Raw genomic sequence first — 21,908 nt, 5'->3', positions numbered from 1 at the left:
TATTCTATGGTCAAGTTAGTCGAAGATCAGCCGTCGCGTCGCCATTTGCCACGATTTAATAATAAACCGACCGACCGACCGAGGAGGTGCCCGGATTATTTTTGTTTATTTATTTATTTTCAAATGTTTTCCTCCTCGTGACAGGTACACATATATATATATAGATCTTTGTCTAAGGCGCGTTGTTTTAACCTCTCTCTCTCTCGCTTTAAATAAGTATATTACATATTCCCTTTACATCGCAAATTATATACGTCTCAACTTCCATACATATTGTGCATATTCTATTCTAATCGATCCGGAAGTAGACGCTGGTGTTGCCAGTCGCTTGCACCCTCATGGAAACAGTGTTTTATATACAGGGTGGCTCACAAACGGTTGAGACTTTTTTGTTTCACACTCTTTTTTTTTTTTTAAACTGTCTAGTTGTTATGAGTCGTTAATAGATGGCATTGAAGTTACGTTAAAAAAAAAAAACAGTTTAACATCAACTTACTTTTTTACAATTTAAAAAAAATATATTTTTTTTAACAGGACACCCTGTATTTTATTATCTGATTCTACGTAAAATTCTTATAAGGGGTATTTTGGTAAAATGGTTACAGGATTAATATCGTTTGTTTTTTTTGTACTTTTGAGGTTAAAACAACTACAACTCAACCATATCTAAGTGACAAAAAAAATGCACAGAACTGAAAGAGTGAAGAAAGTATTTAATATAAAAAATTTTGAGAATTTTAATTTTTTCTTATAAATTAATAAATCGCTCAAAAAAAGTCGTACAAAGGATTTTTGAAAAATATACTAGAAAAAAGTTCCAATTTTCTCAAAAAAATCCAAAGGAATACCATGGGAAAATGTATAAAATTTTGGTTTTCTGGAAAACTTTTGTTTGGAGAAAAAAATTGTTGAAACAATAGTTGCTTGAAATATCAATGTGTATGCAAATGCAATAGAAAAATAATTTTTAAGTCCAAAAGTTTTCTAGAAAATTGGAAAAAATTGCTTAAAAGTTTTTCTTAATTTTCTCGAAAACTATTGGGAATGTGGAAATTTTTCTTTTAGTATTGGAATCCTAGTTAAAAATAGAACAAATGATAAAGAACAACAGTTAGTCGTAAACCTCAAAATAAAGAAGTTGTGAAGGATTTTTGAAAAAACGGAAATTTTTTTGCTGAAAAATTAGATTTTTTTTTTTTTTGATAAACTGCTCAAAAAAGTCTTATAAAACTTTTTTGAAAAATGTACTAGAAAAAAGTTATACCCAATTTTCCCAAAAAGTCTTCCTCAAAAATCCATGGGAAAATGTTCATCATTTTGGTTTTTATTTTTTTTTCTGGAAAACTATTGAATCGGGAAAAAAATTGTTAAAACAAAAGTTGTTTAGAATGTCAATGCGCATCAGATGCAATAGAAAAATAATTTTTAAGTCCAACAGTATTCCAGAAAATTGGGATTAATCTCTTAGGAGTTTTTCCTCATTTTCTCAAAAGCTATTGGGAATATGGAAAAGTTGCTTTTAGCATTGTATTCCTATTTAAAAATAGAACAAATCATAAAAAGTTACATTTAGCTATAAATTGAAAAATACAAGAGTTATGGAGTATTTTTGAAAAATTGGAAATGCACAAAAACACCTGATCTCAATTATAAACTAACAGGCCTCTACGACCTACGGTCTTCATCACTCTTGCTACTGCACATCGAAATTTCATCGGCTACTTGGATACGATTGAGTTATAACTTGCCTTAATAGACACCTAAAAATTACGTCAGCGGTCCCAAAAGTTTCGCAATAATTGAAACGGTCGTGCCAAACAAGTGCCAAAATAGGTCAACGACCGGTAAATCTGTCCCTTTCGATACCGAATCTCGATAGTGAAGGGATCGAACATGCGCGGGATACGTCTAAGACGGTACAGTGCGCCGGCGTCGTCGACGTCGGTCCAGCACGACGTCCGGTCATGCGCAAACAGCACAGCGTCGCATGCATGACCGACGCCACCGACATGCTCTGTTTCGTTCAGGGATTGGAGGGGGGCGTCGCCACCATCAACGAGAATGGAAAATTGCATGTCGTTCGAAATAAATTTCTGAGAAAATCTCGGTAAGTAATAATGTGTCTGTCAGAGGGAGAAAGAAAGTGGCTTCTTTTGTTTTGTCAAAAAAAAAAAACTTGGCAACACTGTACGCGTGCGTTCTAAATACAATGACACTCCATATGACAACTTTTATCATTTATATTATTTGAGTCATTAATAATCAAGAGTGTCATAATAATGTTAAAAAGATGTATTAATAAAAAAACTTTGAAAAATTAGGTTGTCCTCTTTCTGCCCTCGTTCCCCCACTCATTTCCTATTAAGTTTTTTCCAAAATGGCATCGACGATCGTTGCCATAGTTACTTCAACATAAGCCACACCTACCCACAAGTCGCAAAAAAAAATTCATAAGTACCATATCTCGTTCTCTCTCTTTCTCATGCACGTTTGCATGGTTTGAAAATAATTGGAAGAGTGGGAAACATGCGGTGACATGTTCTAACTAATAAATTTGGTTACGCACCTTAAAACTCTGTTTTTTAATATTTAAATATTGATCTGGTGTGCCATTAAAACACTTAACCTAACTTTTGTTTATTTCTATATTTCTAAGACTATTCGATTTAATTGTCGAAAATGCATAAATATTTGCAAGCGTAAAGCATTTTGCATTCACTTAGTCATAGCAATCAAAAAAAATACCATGAGATTTTTCCAAGATGGCCACCATGCCGTTGTCATGGTTACGTCAACCTAAGCCACACCCACTTACAACTCGCAAACAAACTAGTGCCCCATTGATATAAGTCCTTTATATCGTTCTCTCTCTCTCTCTCTCTCTCTCTTTCTCATGCAAAAACGGTTGTAAGAATGGGAAACATGCGGTGACATGTTCCAGTTTTCGCCCACGCCACCTTGTTAATTAATTAATTTAATTTTTTTAATGCGTGAAAACTCAAAGGTTAAAATAACGGACGAGCAACTTTGAACGGTTCAAACTACGCGCTACAAACGTTAATTCTTATAAATAGATGAATTTTGGAGCCGATGTACAGGCCCGAACGTTTAGTGTCAGGTGAGATATATCGGATTTAATGGCTGGGAATGCAATATAAACATTCCCGGGATGATTATTAGGCAACAATAACGATCGACCGTATTTAACTTTTAAAGCAATACATTTTGTTACAACATTCTGTGATCTAGTGTGAACACTAATTTTTACTTATTTCTAAGCCTACTGGCCGATGACACATCTAGATTTAAATATTAAATTCTGCTAATCTAGTATGTGGCTTGACTGTAATTTTTCTGTTTATTTCCAAGTCTACTATTAAATTTTATTCACTCTCTAATGTCATAATTGAAAAAACGTGGCCATTTCCTACCTAACATAATCATAATATATAGTTTTAACTGCTGTAATAATTGAACAATTATTGTCGACTTTTGAACTAAAATTATAGCCGCACTCATCTATGTACATAATATTGTTATTCAGTTGTTTCAAAGTCCCCCTCCGGTTATTTAAATGAAAGCACTTTTTCCATATTTAATTTGTTTATATATCGATTATTTTTTTATGAAATAAATTAGTGACGCTATATAAATATGATCTCAAGGTACTGAAATAGTTGAATTTTATTTTTCAGGGCTACTTGATAAAGCACTTAAGTAATTTTATAATATAGTAAGTTTTATAATATATAAGTAATTTAAGTTATTTTATAGTATGTTTACCTAAACCGACTTCATCTTATAAAAATTTAAATATGTCTGGAATTATTGAAAATATTCGCATGAAATAAAAAGAGTTATGGCCATTTTGTCAAATTTTTAAAGTAATTTTTTTTTCCAAAAATATTTTTTTTTTCAAAATCTTGTACAAATTTTGAAAAACGCTGAAATAGGTGTCTAATCAAATTGTCCAGAGAATATGTGGACAAATTTTCAAAATTGTATCCTGTCAATTTTTTGAGTTATGGACATTTTGTCGAATTTTTAGAGTAAAAAATCATTTTTTTTCCAAAAATTTTTTTTTTTCAAAATTTTGTACAAATTTTGAAAAACGCTGAAATAGGTGTCCAATCAAATTGTCGGGAGAATATGTGTACACATTTTCAAAATTGTATCTCGTCAATTTTTGGAGTTATGGACATTTTGTCGAATTTTTAGAGTAAAAAATTATTATTTTCCAAAAATATTTTTTTTTTCAAAATCTTGTACAAATTTTGAAAAACGCTGAAATAGGTGTCCAATCAAATTGTCGAGAGAATATGTGTACACATTTTCAAAATTGTATCTGATGGATCTTCTGAGTTATTTAGGTTTTTATTAGGGGTAGTAACTGACCTTGAACTACCCTATATTCATACATCATAGATCTGACTTGGACTAAAATAGGAGCCCTTACTGTTTCTAATTCCTAACGCAAAAAACACTCATAAACCCCATTAAACAGTTGTTAATTAATATATTCGATATTCAAATATTAAACGAGTAATTTGCCACTCTTATGCGTGTTCGCCTTGACCCAATCGGTGTGTATTCGATTGTCCGGTCAAGTCGACCTTAAAATTTTATTCATTAATGAATTATTGATTCTCGCTTGATTTAATCTCACACTTCCCATGAGAAAATTGCGAATAATTTTGTGTGTGTGTGTGTGTTATTTGACTCACTATAGTCGCCGCGTCATCGCGTAATATGAATGTATAAAGAATTCGTCAGTTTATATTAAAAATAGCGAACAGTTTCATCGTGGCTTATTACAGTTATCATAAAATTGATAAAATTAAGTTTAAAGGTCTTGAACCATTGAAGGGTCAATTAAGCTGATGAATTTAAAGGACACGCACCAAGCAAGGATTCTTGCTTAATAAAATCCCTTTTATTTCATAAGATTAACTCAGCTAGTTTTAGAGATATTAGAGTTTTTGTTTTGAGGTTAAGTTCATCCATAAAAACCTTCATGTATCAAAACCTTTTTCTCGCAATAATTCGAAACTAAAACTTCAATAAGTTTACAATAGTTGACGTCATAAATCTCTTCTACATTTTGAAATCAAATTGTTGTTTTATGTTTTTTATTTTTTAACCGACGTTTTTGGTCATAATTTGAGAACCACTGGAAATATTTTCATAATTTTTTCACGATGAAATAGTGGGATTCCTGACGATGAATTTGAGGGTAAAAACGTCACTCTGAATTAAAAAATTGAATATATAGAGCATTTTTGGTTAAGCTACTTTTTTAGGCTCATTTTCTCATCAATTTTTCACTTTTGTCGTAAATATTTTCATGAAATAATTAGAATATTTTGAAATCGCTTACATTTTAAAAAAGTCCAATTATTTTCGAATCATAGCATATATGAACGTTTTTTATACCTCAAAAACCTTTCGAGTTAAAGGCAATTTAGTCATCAAGGGTCCAAAAGCCACCAAATTTGAAGGGTTTAAAACCAAATTGTAATTTCATGATTTTTACGGACATTTATGGCCGTAACTTGGGAACCATTGGAAATATTTTCATAATTTTTTCACGACAACATAGTCGGATCCCTGAGGATTCATTTAAAGGTAAAAACGTCGCTCTGAATTAAATATTTGGATGATAACGGCATTTTTTGTTCGGGCAGTTCTGCCTGTTACAGAAAAGAATCAATAAATTTGTCTAGGCAGTTGACGTCATTAATTTATTGTTTTTGAATTAACTGCCTGGACGAAATTATTGATTTTTTTTTTAAATAAAATTAATAATTTTTCTTCCAGGCAGTTGATGTTATTCAAGAATAATAAATTAATGACGTCAACTGAACAACATTTTAATATCAAATTGTTGTTTTATATTTTTTATTTTTAACCCGATATTTTCGCTCGTAACTTCGGAACCACTGGAAATATTTTCATTATTTTTTCACGATGAAATAGTGGGATTCCTGACGATGAATTTGAGGGTAGAAACGTCACTCTGAATTAAAAAATTGAATATATAGAGCATTTTTGGTTAAGCTACTTTTTTAGGCTCATTTTCTCATCAATTTTTCACTTTTGTCGTAAATATTTTCATGAAATAATTAGAATATTTTGAAATCGCTTACATTTTAAAAAAGTCCAATTATTTTTGAATAATTTCATATATGAACGTTTTTTATACCTCAAAAACCTTTCGAGTTAAAGGCAATTTAGTCATCAAGGGTCCAAAAGCCACCAAATTTGAAGGTTTTAAAACCAAATTGGAATTTCATGATTTTTACGGACATTCATGGCCATAACTTGGGAACCATTGGAAATATTTTAGATAGTCGGATTCCTGAGGATTCATTTAAAGGTAAAAACGTCGCTCTGAATTAAATATTTGGATGATAACGGCATTTTTTGTTCGGGCAGTTCTGCCTGTTACAGAAAAGAATCAATAAATTTGTCTAGGCAGTTGACGTCATTAATTTATTGTTTTTGAATTAAGCCAACTGCCTGGACGAAATTATTGTTTTTTTTTTTTAAATAAAATAATAATTTTGACGTCAATTGAACAACATTTTAATACCAAATTGTTGTTTTATATTTTTTATTTTTAACCGGATATTTTCGCTCGTAACTTCGGAACCACTGGAAATATTTTCATTATTTTTTCACGATGAAATAGTGGGATTCCTGACGATGAATTTGAGGGTAAAAACGTTACATTAAGTTAAGTATTTGGATTGTAAGGGCATTTTTGGCTGAGTCACTTTTTTTTGCTAATATTTTTACAAAATGTTCACTTCTATTGCAAATTTTATATAAAATAATCGAGATATGTTGAAAAAGGTTACGTTACAAAAAAGGGCGTTTGTTTTCAAATAATTTCATATATGAACGTTTTTTGTACCTCAAAAACTTGTTGAGTTAAAGACAGTTTAGTCATCCAAGGTCCAAAAGCCTTCAAAGTTGAAGATTTTAAAACCAAATTGTAATTTCAGAAATTTTATTTTTTTACGGACATTTTTGCCCATAACTTCGGAACCACTGGAAATATTTTCATAATTTTTTCACTGTAAATTTGTAGGATCCCTGAGGATTATTTTAAGGGTAAAAACATTACATTAAGTTAAATATTTGAATTGTAAGGGCATTTTTGGCTGAGTCACTTTTTTTTTGCTAATATTTTTACAAAATGTTCACTTCTATTGCAAATTTTATATAAAATAATCGAGATATTTTGAAAAAGGTTACTTTACAAAAAAGAGCTTTTGTTTTCAAATAATTTCATATATGAACCTAAGAAAAACATAGATTTAATAATGACGTTGTCAAACAATGATTAATGTGACTTTTTGAGGTGAAAATTGTTACAATTATGCAATTTATAAATTGTCTCTGAGCGCCATTTAAAATTTGGAATTTTCATAAGTCTCACAAAAAAGTCATAATTCATGAAAATTTGTTAAGATAAGATTTTTTCTTGATGTCAAAATTTCAAAGGAAAAAATGTATAAGTGATTCTGAGTGAATTTAAAAATTTGACATTTTCATAAGAGCCTCATAGAAAGGTTATCTATGAAAATCTGTGAAAACAAGATTTTCTTTATATGCCAAAATTTCAGAGTAAAAAATGTATAAGTGACTCTGAGTGCGTTTAAAAATTTTACATTTTTATAAGAGTCTTATAATGGTTTTAAAATGTATAGAAATTTTAAATATTTAATTCTTTAGATTTTTACAGTAGAAAAAGTTATTCAGTGTCTCTGAGCGTTCTTAAAAATGGGAAATTTTCATAAGCACCTTAAAAAACTGAAACTCTATGAGTTTTTCATAAGGCCCTAGAAGGATTATTACAAGTAAACGCTTAGTCCCATTAAGTACCTGAAAATATTTTCATAAGAGTCCAAAAAACACTTGGTGAAATAATCAAATTTAATGACTCCGAGGTCTCTTAAAAATTTGAAATATTCATAAGAGCCTCACAATAATAAAGTTAAAACTTTTTAAGATAAGAATTTTTCTAGAGGTCAAAATTTCAGAGGATGCATAAATGAATCTGAGTGCGTTTAAGAAATATTTTCATAAGAGCCTAAATTCTTTAAAGTGTATAGACATTTCAAATATTGAATGCCTTACATGAAGCCTTCTTATAGTTGAGAAAATTAATCATTATCTCTGAGCGGTCTTAATTTTGCAAAATTTTTATAAGAACCTTGAAAAACTCGATATTTAATAAATTGAAGTTCATTAAGAAAAAAATTTCTAAATTGACTCTGAGCGACCGTAAAAATGTGAAATTTTCATAAGAGCCTTAAAAAATGTATAAATTTAATTAAATATTGTTCAAATATTCATTTATGTGATTTTTTTGATTAAAAGTGATATATTTATAAATTGACTCTGAGTGCCCTGAAATTTCTGAACTTTTCATAAGACCCTTGAAAAATTAGTAAATTTAATAAAAACATACCCAGATAATAATTTATATGATTTTTTTAGTGAAAAATTAAAAATGTATAAATGGACTTTAAGGTTCCCTAAAAAAGAGCCTTGAAAAATTTTTAAATTTAATTAAAATCTATTCAGCTATTTATTTATGTGATTTTTTTTTATGAAAAATGAAAAATTTATAAATTGACTCTGAGTGCCCTGCAAAATTTGAAATTTTCTTCAGAGTCTTGAAAAATTCCTAAATTTTAAAGCAATTCTGAGCGACCTGAAAAATTCTGAATTTTCATAAGAGCCTTGAAAAATCTCTAAATTTAATTAAAATATATTGAGCTATTTATTTGAGGTTCCCTGAAAAGTTTGAAATTTTCATAAGACCCTTGAAAAATACAAAAATTTAATAAAAATTTGTTCAAATAATCAATTACGTAATTTTTTTGGTGAAAAATTATAATTTTTTTATCGACTCTGAGCGATCTGAAAAATCAGAAATTTTCATAAGAGCCTTGAAAATCTCTAAATTTAATTAAAATATATTCAGCTATTTATTTGAGGTTCTCTGAAAAATTTGAAATTTTTATAAGACCCTTGAAAAATCTCTAAATTTAATTAAAATATATTCAGCTATTTATTTGAGGTTCCCTGAAAAGTTTGAAATTTTCATAAGACCCTTGAAAAATACAAAAATTTAATAAAAATTTGTTCAAATAATCAATTACGTAATTTTTTTGGTGAAAAATTATATTTTTTTTATTGACTCTGAGCGATCTGAAAAATCAGAAATTTTCATAAGAGCCTTGAAAATCTCTAAATTTAATTAAAATATATTCAGCTATTTATTTGAGGTTCCCTGAAAAGTTTGAAATTTTCATAAGACCCTTGAAAAATACAAAAATTTAATAAAAATTTGTTCAAATAATCAATTACGTAATTTTTTTGGTGAAAAATTATAATTTTTTTATTGACTCTGAGCGATCTGAAAAATCAGAAATTTTCACAAGAGCCTTGAAAAATCTCTAAATTTAATTAAAATGTTTTTTGTACCTCAAAAACTTGTTGAGTTAAAGGCGATTTAGTCATCCAAGGTCCAAGAACCACTAAATTTGAAGAATTTAAAACCAAATTGTTTGATTTTTATATTTTAACGGACATTTTTGGTCATAACTTGGGAACCACTGGAAATATTTTCATAATTTTTTCACCACAAAATAGTCTAATTGCTGAGGATTAATTTAAAGGTAAAAACGTGATTTTAAATTAAAAATTTCGGTAGTTAGGACCATTTTAATTGGGGCACTTTTTATGACGACGTTGTATTTTTTTAGGAAACTACTGCCACGACTTATCATCATTACTTCAATAAAACAGTTCTGTTGCCACATTATTCGCTTCAAGGTTTTCTCATAAAATCTATATTAAAATTCCCTCAGTTTTCGGAAGTCGGCGTGGCACATCCTCTTAAAATAAATCTCTAACCCACTTTATGAAAAATGAAAAAAAAGTGATTTTTAGCGTTTCTCTATGGCTAACGAACGTCGTACAGTCTTGGCGGGTTGACAAAACGTTGGAGAACGTACAACGTGGGCCCCTTCAATTAGTTCAGTCTCAAAAGTGCCTCCGAAGCCTATTTAGACCCGCGAGAGTGACTATCTCTCTTCAACTAGGTTAGACAGAAAAGTTCACTTGTTTATTTAATTTAATTGAAGTGCAATTTATTTAATTTTAAACTGGAGTTAATTAAAGTAGTTGGGAACAAGAAGGGCCCCAAAAGGGGACCATGGAAGTGTTTTTTGCCCAGGTCCAGGTGAGTTATTCATATACAGTTATTTTAGTCCCAGATAATATACGAAGTGTCCCAAATTGAACTAACCCAAAAAACTGTTTAACATAAATCAACACTTTAAAAGCGTATAATTTGTTTTCTTAAAGATCAAACGGAAAACCTGAATAATAAATACAGTTTGACCTAAAATAAATAAATCAATTACCGCACCATACCTGGAAGCCATTTTGTGTTTTTTTAAGATGGCGTCCAAAGTTCAATTTCAATATTTATTACGTATTTTCTTATATAGCAATAATTATTATAGTTTGCGCGAGAAAATAACAAACGGTAGTTTCATAAATTGTAGTAACATTGACCTTTCAAGAAATAACGTAATAAACTAGCGAGTTGTAGGTACATGGGTTTGAGCCGTTTTATGGTAAATTACCGTCCGAAAAAAGAACGGTAATTTAATAAATTAGTATCTGTGCTACGGAGTGGCAATTTGCAAAAAAAATCTCAGAGAAATGTAAATAATTCCGTGAATAAAATCATCAAGTAAACACGCGATTAATAATAGAACGTAAACAATCGAATTGCTTATGTCCTATATCTTTCAGGTTGCGGCCATAAATGTTTCTCGATATATGTATATTGTAGGTATAAAGTGAATTGTTGAAATCTTAGACAGGATCCATTATAACATTTTACAGGCCGCCAATATAACCGCAAATTTAAAATTTATAATACCTAAAAAAAAACAATTTATTATTATCGCAAAAATTATTCAAATTTCCCGCCGAACCTCCAAGGTTCCAAGGCCCTCGTGATTATAGTAAGGTAATCAACACAATCAAAAACTTAAGCAATAAGAAATAATATTTTGACATTGAAAGTAAGACTGAGTGGACAGAAGAAAAAAATTATCTCCTAAGTGCGAACCAGTAAAAATGGCGCCAATTTCAAATATTTCCCATAGTAAACATCAGCATAATAAAACATTAATAACAACAATAGCATAATACCTATACTCATAATAATTGTAACATTTTTATTGTGCGCATAATTTTATACGTTTTTAAAATGTCAAGTGCGGTGTCTGATTTGCTTCCTAAGGTGCTTCCTTTGCAGTTTAGCAATATGTACCTTTCACAATGAGTGCAATAAGGATCCGAAGTAGTTTCCAATTAAGAAACTGAAAATAAAATAAAAAGGACTCAACTGCCTGGAACAACGAAAAAATTACTTTAAGGGTAAATAAGAAATAGAAAAGGACTTGAAATGCCTGAAAAATACTTCAACTGCCTGGAATTAGTACAACATTACTTTAAGGGCCTATAAAAATATAAAATGGCTATAACTCCCATAGAAAATGACTTCAATGGCTTGGAAAAATAATATAAAAGCCAAAAGGACCTGTCTATCTGAAAGTGACAGAACTACTTTAAGTGCCTACAAAAATAGAAAGCGATTTTTTAGATTTACTTGGAAAACATTAAATAATTTCTTCAGTTGCCTAAATAAAATCGGAAAATAAGTGATAAAGTCCTCAATTGGTTTAAAATGAGTGAAAATGGCTTTAACAACCTGAAAGCAAAGCTTTAATTGTCTGAAAGAAGCCAAAAACTGCTTCAGTGAATTAAAAAACATTGAAAGTAGCTTTCAGATAATAGAAAATGGTTACAATTGCTTGTTATAATAGAAAACAGGCTGTCTGGAGAAGAAAAATCACTTTAAGGGCTCACAAAACCGCCTGTTCAATTGCCTGGAAGAAATCAAAAATGACTTCAGGTACCTGGAGACTTAATAAGTGATTCACTGGATTCAAAACAAGAGGATTAAAGAAGAACTATTTTATGAATAAATTAAGAGAGACCAACAATTTTCTCTACGACGTCCCACTGTCCTAAAAACACGAATCCACCATGCAGCGCCGTGGGTGCAACAGAGATAGACCATAATCTGAAATTTGGAAGACTGCTAAGATAATACCTATTTTGAAAGCTGGGGACTCTGATTTAATCGTGAACTACAGGCCAATCTCATTACTCTGTAACTTCTCAAAACTTTTCGAAATTATCCTGAATCGGTCGCTATTTAGTCACGCAAAAGAACTCATCTCTGTAGACCAGCATGGATTTTTTAGCGGGCGATCTTGTGTTACTAACTTATCCTGTCTGTCTAGCCACATCTGTGAATCACTTGATGTTAATACTCAAGATGTTATTTATACCAACTTCCAAAAAGCCTTTCACTATATTTTGCTGCATAAATTAACTCAGTATGGTTTTTCAGGGAGATTATTTAATTTATTTCATTCCTACTTGATTGGTAGATCTCAATATGTTGAATATGAGGGCTTTAAATCGAAAATTTTTAACGTAACGTCGGGTGTGCCACAGGGCTCGAACCTGGGTCCGCTCCTGTTTAGTTTTTTTATAAATGACTTGATTGAGTCACTCACTTGTCATAAGGCTGGCTTTTGCCGATGATTTGAAGCTATATTTAAATGTATATGGTTTGGAGGATTGTGTTTTTCTTCAGAACTGTCTAAATACATTGGAGGTATGGTGCGCTGTTAACAGGTTAGGCTTGAACGCGGCTAAGTGTAGTGTGGTCAGTTACTCTAGATCAAAAACACCCTTAAATTTTAATTACTTTATTAATGATACTATTTTGAGTAGATTAGAGCAAATTACTGATCTTGGTATAACCTTTGACTCTGAATTTACATTCGTTCCACACTTCAATAACATAGTCAAGTCAGCCCTGAGAAGGCTTGGGTTCATAATTAGAAGTTCTCAGAGTTTTACTTTGGAGTCTACATTAAAACTGCTTTTTTGTTGCTTTGTGAGATCAAAACTGGAGTTTGGCTGCATTATATGGAACCCGCTCTATCAGAATCATGTTGGTCTCCTTGAATCTGTTCAGCGTAGATTTGCTAAGTTTTTGGCCTTCAGGCAGGATGGCATATATCCGGTAAGAGGGTTTGATCATCGGCAACTATTGGAACGCTTCAATTTACATCCATTACAACTCAGAAGAATGATCTTCTCTGTAAAATTCCTGCATGGGTTACTGAATGGATTCATTGATAGTCCTGTACTTCTTTCCGGTGTACGTTTCATGGTGCCTAGGCTTAATGCTAGACATCCCCTAACATTCTTTCTGCCAAGGCCTCATACTAACATCCTGTTGAAATCGCCACTATATACAATATGCGCTATATTTAATCGGATCTGTCACATGTGCGATATAATTTTCTCTCTGGTTCATGTGATTGTCGATATCTTGGTGGATCATTACTCTTGGGATTAAGACCCATGTGTTTAAGTTATAGTTAGTAGGTATATTTCAGTTAATTTAATTTAATTTAATTTTGTTGAATATGTGATTATCTTGTTAAACTTTTATAATTGGGTTTTTATATCATATTAATAGTTATTTGTTCTAATTCTTTGGATAACTTTTGAGAATGTGACTTTACTTTACTCTTTTTCTTTTCTTTTCATTCTTTTCATTCTTTTAGGTTTGTTTGTGTGTGTTTTTTTTTAACTATATTTTTCATTGTTTTGCAACTGTTTCCTGTTATTGGGCAAGTTGCCTGTTGGAAATAAAGGCTTATAAAGGCTTATTATTATAATCAGATCACGGTGCTCCAGTAGTATAAGATTGCATAGGAGCGCACACCCCGTCAGGTAAACAAAAGCTGCCATCTCACTCGACTTCCGGTCATAATACACGTCATTAAGAATAAGGACACCGTGACGTAACAGTTATTTCGGAAATTATATGATATATACGAAGGGTCAAAAACAAAATGTTCTTAAATTTTATTTTTATTTATTTCAGGTCGTCGGGGAACTTCGGAGGAAGCGGCGGCCCCCGTTCAGCCCCCGTCACGCCCCAGGGCGGACAGCTGGGGGGCGCCCCTCCCGGGGGGCTGCCCGACTCCCTTGTCATTCCCGCGCCGACGATACAGCGCAGCCCCAGTCACTCGCACTTCTCAAAAACCGATAAGTAAGTGTACAGTTTTTTTGATTTTACGCTTTTTTTTTATGGAATACCTACTACACTCCTACAAAAATACCAACAATATGGTACCTACTCGAATATCACGAGTAGCTCTAGCGTTACGAAGGACTCTGTGGATATTTTTCTTAAAGTTCTGCAAATTGTAATGTTCTTAATAATGTTAAACTTATCTCTGGATCTCCTATAAGACCATAGAACATTGAAAGTCGCTTGACTGTTGCGCCCTCTGAATTTCGAAATGAAAATGCGTTTGTGACGTCAGAATAGCGGGTAATTCAAAATTTGATCATGGCGCCAAATTTAAATTTCGCTCCGCTATACCGTGCGCTTAAAATAAGTTGGAAATGCGAGGTTCTTTCCGAAATGACAGTACAAAACTAGAAAAAGTGACTAGTCGAGGACTTTATTTAATATGCGAACCAAAATGTCGTAATTTAACACTTTTTCAGCCAGATATTAACTTGCCGTAATCATTTCATATCATATATTTACCGGGCTCTTATTTTTTACTTGCTTTAACTGTTTAAAAAAAGTCTATTTTATTCAATGCACGAACTTAATAAATATACCTGGACTGCCAATTCAATGAAAAGTAAATGACCCATTTTGCGTGATTGTGTCTTTTCAATGTTGGTCACTCTGACAAATGTTAGTTGTGCCAATTGTAAAGAAACAAAACAGTTAAAGTTTTTGAGAGGTTATGTTTACAAAAAAAAACAAAATAGAAAGTTAAATTATAAGAATTTCCATTTGAAGAAATGAGGTCGATCTTCAAATGACCTTGAAAATGAGGTTCAACGTCAAATCCAAGGTCACCGTTGGGTTCCTCGTTAAGACTTACCTAGGGTATGACTTTTTTACCATTGAACTCGCGAGATTTTTAAGAAGTCGTTATTTGACCTCTCGAGATTATTTCAACCTCATACCTTAATACATACCCGGACGTAAAATTTTCCTCTCTTTCAGAATCCGGTATCAAGAATAGGGGTTTTAAAAAAATCGCTTTGACCTTCAAATAACCTTGAAGGCCAAGCTCAAGGTCAAATTTAAGGTCACCATCAGATGCACCGATTTTTTCTAGCGCCCATATTTCCCAAGATTTTTAGGTGTGTCCATACTTTTGGGACACCCTGTATATTATTCTATCATAAACAACACAGACAGACAATTCCCAATAATTTGGTTTTAAGAAACAGTGAACCAAATACCTTTAAATAAAGATTACACATTATTAGAGACACATTATTCACGTATTAAATAAGGAGAAAGATACATCGCTTGTTATAGAATTCTAGACGATATTATATACCAAGCGTCGTCTACAAATCGCCAAAAACTAGGCAATCCTTTATACTCATACGTCAAACGTCAGCGTCGTCAACTTCATTACCGTTACTTTTTGTTGGTATCACTGAAAATATTCAGAGTGACCAACATCAAAAGGACACAACCACTATAAAAATGGGGGCCACCATGCAATGGTAATTTTTGGGTATCGTGGCCATAGTCCAGGTATATTTATTAAGTTCGTGATTCAATGACAAAATATTAGGAAATGTTGAAATCTGTCAAAACACAAAAAAGCCCTAAAGAACTGAATAAATACAAACCAATTATTGATTTATAAATAAAAGATCGAGATGGCTCTGGTGGTCGGCCATCCTGAATAAGCCACGCCTCGGGTGCATAAAAAAACCAAAAGAAAGGGGCGGAGCTTAGAGGCCTTAGCAACCGTTGCTAACGGTGCCGCCATTTTAGTAAAACAGTTTTTGGCGGCAAATACGTTTTTAAAACTTATTTATTATGGCCGATTTCGGTAAAATCCCATTGTTTATCGTTAAACGTATGGTGTTTACGTGATTGCTTATTTATTTTATTTTTTTTTTTTAAGATAAGATAAGCACTTTTCTCGTGATTTATTTATTCTCTTAATTAGCACAATCCTTATTTAAAACATTTTCGAATGTCATAAGAGTAGTGATTTAATTTTGCTTGTAGATTTTTTTTTTTTTTTTTTGAATATTTGTGGACACGTCATGTGGCTATAGCGTTCCAAGGCTCAAGAGGACATTTTTTTCATAATTAATAATGATAAAATCGACTTATCGATCGGATTTAATATAACGTGGGAACAAAAACGGTCGACAGTGTCTATAGTCGGTTCGGTTTAGGACAACGTAACTAACGCCATGATTGATAAAAAATTACCGTTCGCAAAATATGTGTCGCGAAGGGAGGAATATTTTAGCCAAAGGGTGGCTACCGAGGCCGATTACGACAACGACAGCTCTAGCAGCGAAAGCGGCGATTCCGAAGAAAGGTAATTTTATTTTTCTGTATCACGAAACACCCAGTATTACTTTTAATAGTTCAAGAATTAAAGAAATATTCAAATCTCCCGGTTTGCAATATAAAATTTTCCGCCATAGGTCTCTTGATTAATCATACTAAACTTTCTTATTATTCGAATAGAGTCCCATGTCAAATTTGCAAGGGTGGCTTTGGAAGTTGTGTGTTTTGCAATGGGTGCGACAAAGACAGATACCTACATGTTTTGGACCATGAATGCATCAAATGTTGGTTTTAAAACATAATGAGAAACGATTTTTTCATTGCTCCACAATATTTTTTGTAACGTTTTTTTAAGTCAATATAAAACTATAAAGCACAGTAACAATTAAAAAAATCTCAATGAAATTCGATAAGCAGGTGTTCAAATTCCATATCTATGTATGCCATCGAACAAGTGACAACGTTTTCATTGTAACATATACCAAACAAACTTGGAACTTTCAGGTCGAATTTAAAACATCTGAGTACCAGCGCTCCCACGATGACAGCTCAAGGTCACCTGACGGAACCGCCCAGTCCCAAGGCCATAAAAGACCCGAAGGTGCACACCACCTCCAAAGCGCGCCAAAAGAAATTCCTCCGTCACTTTCCGAACGTGGAGGAGGAGGAAAAAGTGCTCAATCACTACTCGTGCGCCCTCATCGGCGACATTTTGCTCCAGGGCCACCTCTACATCACCAAAAACTACTTCGCCTTTTATTCGAACGTTTTTGGTTACGTCACCAAGGTACTTGCTCTATCCCGTTTCATGCGCATTGCCAATACATCTAAGTATTAAAATGGGTGTGATGGCAACGTTGCAGTATGAATAAACAAGCGAACGGGCGTTTATATTATTGTCCTTGTCTAGCTGCTAATTCCGATACTGACGGTGGAGGAGATAACGAAAGAGAAAACGGCCAGAATTATACCGAACGCGGTGGGGATCACGACTAGCGAGGACAAACACATTTTTGGCAGTTTAATGTCCCGGGACAGCACGTTGGCTTATATGAAAACTGTGTGGGAAAAAGCGAAACGTGAGGAGGTCCTACCCGACCCAGAAATTGTCGTAAGTATCCAAAAGAAAAAAATTTCGAAAATACTCTAGCGCTTTTGATGGTCGCAGCTCGTTGATGTATTGGCAAGACGTCAACCGTTAATTAAATCAATTCATTTTTCAATTATAATGAGTTAAATAAGGATAAATTTATGGAAAATAAATAGGGATACCGTTATTTTGAATTTTTTATATTCTACATACTTGTTTTTAGATTTTCAGATTATTTCTATTCCGAAGACGTCTGTCAAATGTCAATAACGTTAAACCTGGCACATGACATCGACATCTGTCAAGTTTCAATGAGAATGACATTAACAAGAAGGGAATACCGTTAATTTGAATTTTTCATGTTTTACATTCTTTTTTAATTGATTTTTTGTCTCATTCTTTATTGATTAAGGTATTTGTAGTTCCGTTGTTTCCCTCACAATATTGATTATGTAGTTTCATAATTTCCTTTTTTTTTCGTGTTTTTATTGATTTTTTAAAGAATTAAAAAATTTGAAAACATTTTAAGTAGTCCAATCGATCCAAAAAATTGATTTAGCAACATTGCATACTTGATGACAGATGTCAAAGTTACTTATGTGTGGTTATGTTTAAAAAAGTATTTGAAAATAATCAGTTTTAATTAAATAACTAAAATTCAATACAGTTAACTTATTAACGTTTTTTTAAATAGCAAACTTTTAATCTCAAACGCTAAAACTGATTTGGCAACATCGCCCTAAATAGATGTTACTTTTGAGCAGTCCAGAAGTCCTAATTTATTTGAATTCTAAAATTTAATATTATGAATAATTATTACAGTTGATGCCATAAATAACAACTTTGATTTCCTAACCAAACTTTAAAAAAAAATACTTCACTCATAAAAATTGGTTTGGCATTATCGCACTAATTGATTAACTTTAAAGGGAATCAATGACAGATGTCATTTAATAGCTGTCAAAAGTACCAAATCGTTTGAGGTTATGTTAAAAAACTAAATTATTTAAAAAACAATCGATCTTAGTTAAATAATTGAAATTGATTAATTTTAAAATAATTACAGTTAATTAAGAGTGCTGTAAATAAAATCTTTGATTTGAAACTATTAACGAATACCTTAATCATTAAAATTAATTTGGCAACGTCGCATTGATTAATTAACTTGATTTGACTGATGTCATTTGTCAGCTGTTAAAAATTATTAAATCAAGTAAGATTATGTTAAAAAAAATATTTGAAAATAAATAATTTTAGTTAAATAATTGGAATTGAATACTTTGCACCTTGAATGCACCAATGAATACTTTGAAATTGAATAACTATTAACATTGATTTGGCAACATTGCACTGACACATGTCATCATTGTCAACTGTCAAATTTTCTCTGTTTATGGTTACTTTGAGATGGTTAGTTACCTTGATTACTAATTATTTCTATTGCGAGGTTTTTCGCATTCAAAATGCATAAAAAAAACAGATCAGGCGGCACCATTCAAACAAATAATTAGTCCTAAACCTTTAATTTACATTTTAAGCTGTATTTTATCTTATGTGACTAAACAGTAAACCCTACAAAAAATTGTCTGTATCTATTGCTAGGATTCCATGCAACATTGTATTTCCTTCATCTCATTATACAGGAAGAATTTTCAGCAGAGCAAATTTCAATGCTTTTTCTTCTGCTACAGCTTTGGTTAATTGGAATGCAGTTGAAATGGCTCCTGACTTGTTTACTTTATTATTTCATGTGCTATGTGACAAGATCAATCAGTGTTTTCCTAAAAAAAAATAGAATCAATCAAATCAAATCAATCAGTGTTTTCCTTAAAATGAAAAATAGAAAACCATGGGTCACAGCAGGCCTCAGAACTTCAGCTAAAAACCTCCATTTTTTGGCTAAGCTGTGCAAGTTTACAACTAATGCAAACATTATTCTTTATCATCGTAGTCTATACAGAAAGACGATAAAAGCAGCAAAGGTTAAATATTATAGTGACCGCTTAAATATGTCCTCAAATAGGCAGAGAGAATGTTGGTCAATTATAAATGACTTCAGGCATTCTCACAAGAAAGTTTCAGAACCAGATAGTTTAAATGATTATTACTGTAATATTCCTCATTTATTGCTCAAGAATGTGAATACTAATATTGATCCTTTGCATTATATTCAACAAGTGTCAGTTCAAAATTCTTTTTTCTTTTATCCTGTTAGCCTTACTGATGTTAGAGATGTAATTAAAAGCTTAAAAAACCATAAATCAGCTGGAGCTGATGGGATATCATCAAAATTACTACTCCTTTTGCCTGACTCAGCATTGAATGCCTTAGCTTCTGCCATAAACAATTCCTTTCATAATGGCATAATTATTTTTATTATTTACATAATCATTTTTATTATCCAGGGCATATTATAGCCTTGACGATTTTTTTAATGATACCTTTTGACCTGTGCTTTGACATAATTTTAGTGTTTTGGTTTTGTTTCCTATTGTAAAATTTGGGTATTTTTAAAATTAAACTTACGTGAGTATTGACAATGCAATTCATTCAGCGAGCTCCACCATGTATACAGCAAGAGATTGAGAATACCATGAAACAAAAATGTTTACGATTTACTGTACTGACCCATCTAATAAAGATTAAGTTTACTCACCGGGGATCCTCGGTCCCCTTGATTCAGTCATGTGAACAACCATCAATATAGTTACTCTATGTTTGCTAATAATTTACATATATATATTTTCTTTCTTCGACGACTAGCTAGTGTCCCCTAAAATAGTTAAGGCTACCCCAGACGCTCCACTGTCGCTAAGCAGTAAGCATCTCAACACTCGGAAACTAAGATAACATATACCGGGATCTTAGAATCCAAATGTGTCAATCGAGAATACAAGTGAGGGCTCTCTATAACTCACAAGCCAACTCGAAGGAACTGCGCGCTCAGAGGGCATCCCTGTCGATTGCTACACAATCGACCACAACCTGGTAATACCTCGCTAAACAGCGACAAACTCTGGTATACCATAAAACTCTAGCCATGGACTTATACAACAACAATATAAAATATTACTCACATGTCGACATGATTAACCTGTGCACAAAACAATCACAACCATTCTAATAGCCACCTAGTGGACACACACCACCACACCTGGTCAACTATGACCACTCTATATACATGGCTCTTTATAAGTCGAAGTGCTAGCACTCACTGACTCTTTTACTTCTTTGGGTCTCTCTCAATCTCTGCTTATATTATTATTTATGTTTAGGGTATAGATTTTCAAGGATGTACGATAATTCTCGGGCGGTTGAGAAACTTATAAATGAATACAGGGTATTTATAAAATATACGTTTATTAAATATAATAAACTACTTTAGGATATTTTACACTATTAAATATTTTAATTTACTTCCTCTAAATTCTGTTTTATTGACAGCTTTACTTATTTTTTGATCAAATTTATCAAAAAGATGCTTTTTTTCTCAATCTGTTTTGTTATGATTAATTTTGGTAATGTGTGTAAATTTTATGGTAAAGTGTTTTATTTAGATGTTATGTTTGTTTGAAATTTAAAGTGAATTTGGAATTTTTTAGTTTTTACGATGCTTGTACACAAGATTTTGTTGTCTTACGTAATATAGCAATTTTCTTTCTTTCTATTAAAGGAAGTGGATCAGGACTCATCGGAATCCGGTGAAAGTGGACGAGAATCTCCGACCCCCGATGCCAAACCATCCACGGATGTGTTGGCCAGTGCCAAATTCGATAGGATTCGCAAAGAAAGTGTGCGAAACCAAACTGAAGGTACTCTACACTAAATAAAACAATACAAAATTAAACATTGTAAGGTTCCCTTTGTAGAAAGAAAAGGTTCGAAAGGGTTCGTGCGAACCCTCAAGGATGCCATCACGGAATTCCGGAAGTTGCCGCGGCAGGGCCTAATTTTAGTTGCCACGACGTTTCTGTTGATCCTGTTGTTTCTTTCCGCGGCGGTGCTCCTTTACCGGATAAACAAAATCCAAAACAAGTAAATAATTTGAATTTTTCAAGTGGTCATTTAACAATTTAACTTATATTTAACTTCGGAAGGTATTCCATATCGTTACAAGGCAACTCTTTTCCATCCACCTCCGAAGACATTTACAGCGATTTGTTGCAGTGGCAAACCCATTTGCATTCCAAGTCTGCGGACGCTGTCAATAATTTTTTAGATAATAATTTAGATCAAATTGCCAAGGTAAGTTTTAGTTTTATTTTATTT

At 32.2% G+C, this 21,908-nt stretch overlaps 1 protein-coding gene across 7 annotated transcripts in view; it reads left to right on the top strand.

Annotated features, from left to right (window-relative positions):
* Positions 1 to 21,908, top strand: part of LOC126741708 (GRAM domain-containing protein 2A-like) — a 52,929-nt gene that overhangs the window by 24,109 nt on the left and 6,912 nt on the right. For 3 of the 7 annotated variants that reach the window (XM_050448246.1, XM_050448248.1, XM_050448247.1), the window contains 6 exons: positions 14,075 to 14,242; positions 17,054 to 17,336; positions 17,460 to 17,660; positions 21,313 to 21,451; positions 21,509 to 21,674; positions 21,737 to 21,884. In XM_050448246.1, coding sequence (XP_050304203.1) covers positions 14,075 to 14,242; positions 17,054 to 17,336; positions 17,460 to 17,660; positions 21,313 to 21,451; positions 21,509 to 21,674; positions 21,737 to 21,884 — 1,105 coding nt within the window. Of the gene's footprint in view, positions 1 to 9; positions 145 to 1,573; positions 2,108 to 14,074; positions 14,243 to 17,053; positions 17,337 to 17,459; positions 17,661 to 21,312; positions 21,452 to 21,508; positions 21,675 to 21,736; positions 21,885 to 21,908 lie in introns of those variants that run through there. The other 4 variants (XM_050448251.1, XM_050448249.1, XM_050448250.1 and 1 more) reach the window with 4 other exon arrangements.

The sequence above is a fragment of the Anthonomus grandis genome, chromosome 10, assembly GCF_022605725.1.
Source record: "Anthonomus grandis grandis chromosome 10, icAntGran1.3, whole genome shotgun sequence".
Taxonomy (NCBI): Eukaryota; Metazoa; Arthropoda; class Insecta; order Coleoptera; family Curculionidae; genus Anthonomus; species Anthonomus grandis.
The sequence above is the reverse complement of the archived record's forward strand: the minus strand, read 5'-3'. Positions and strand labels throughout refer to the sequence as shown.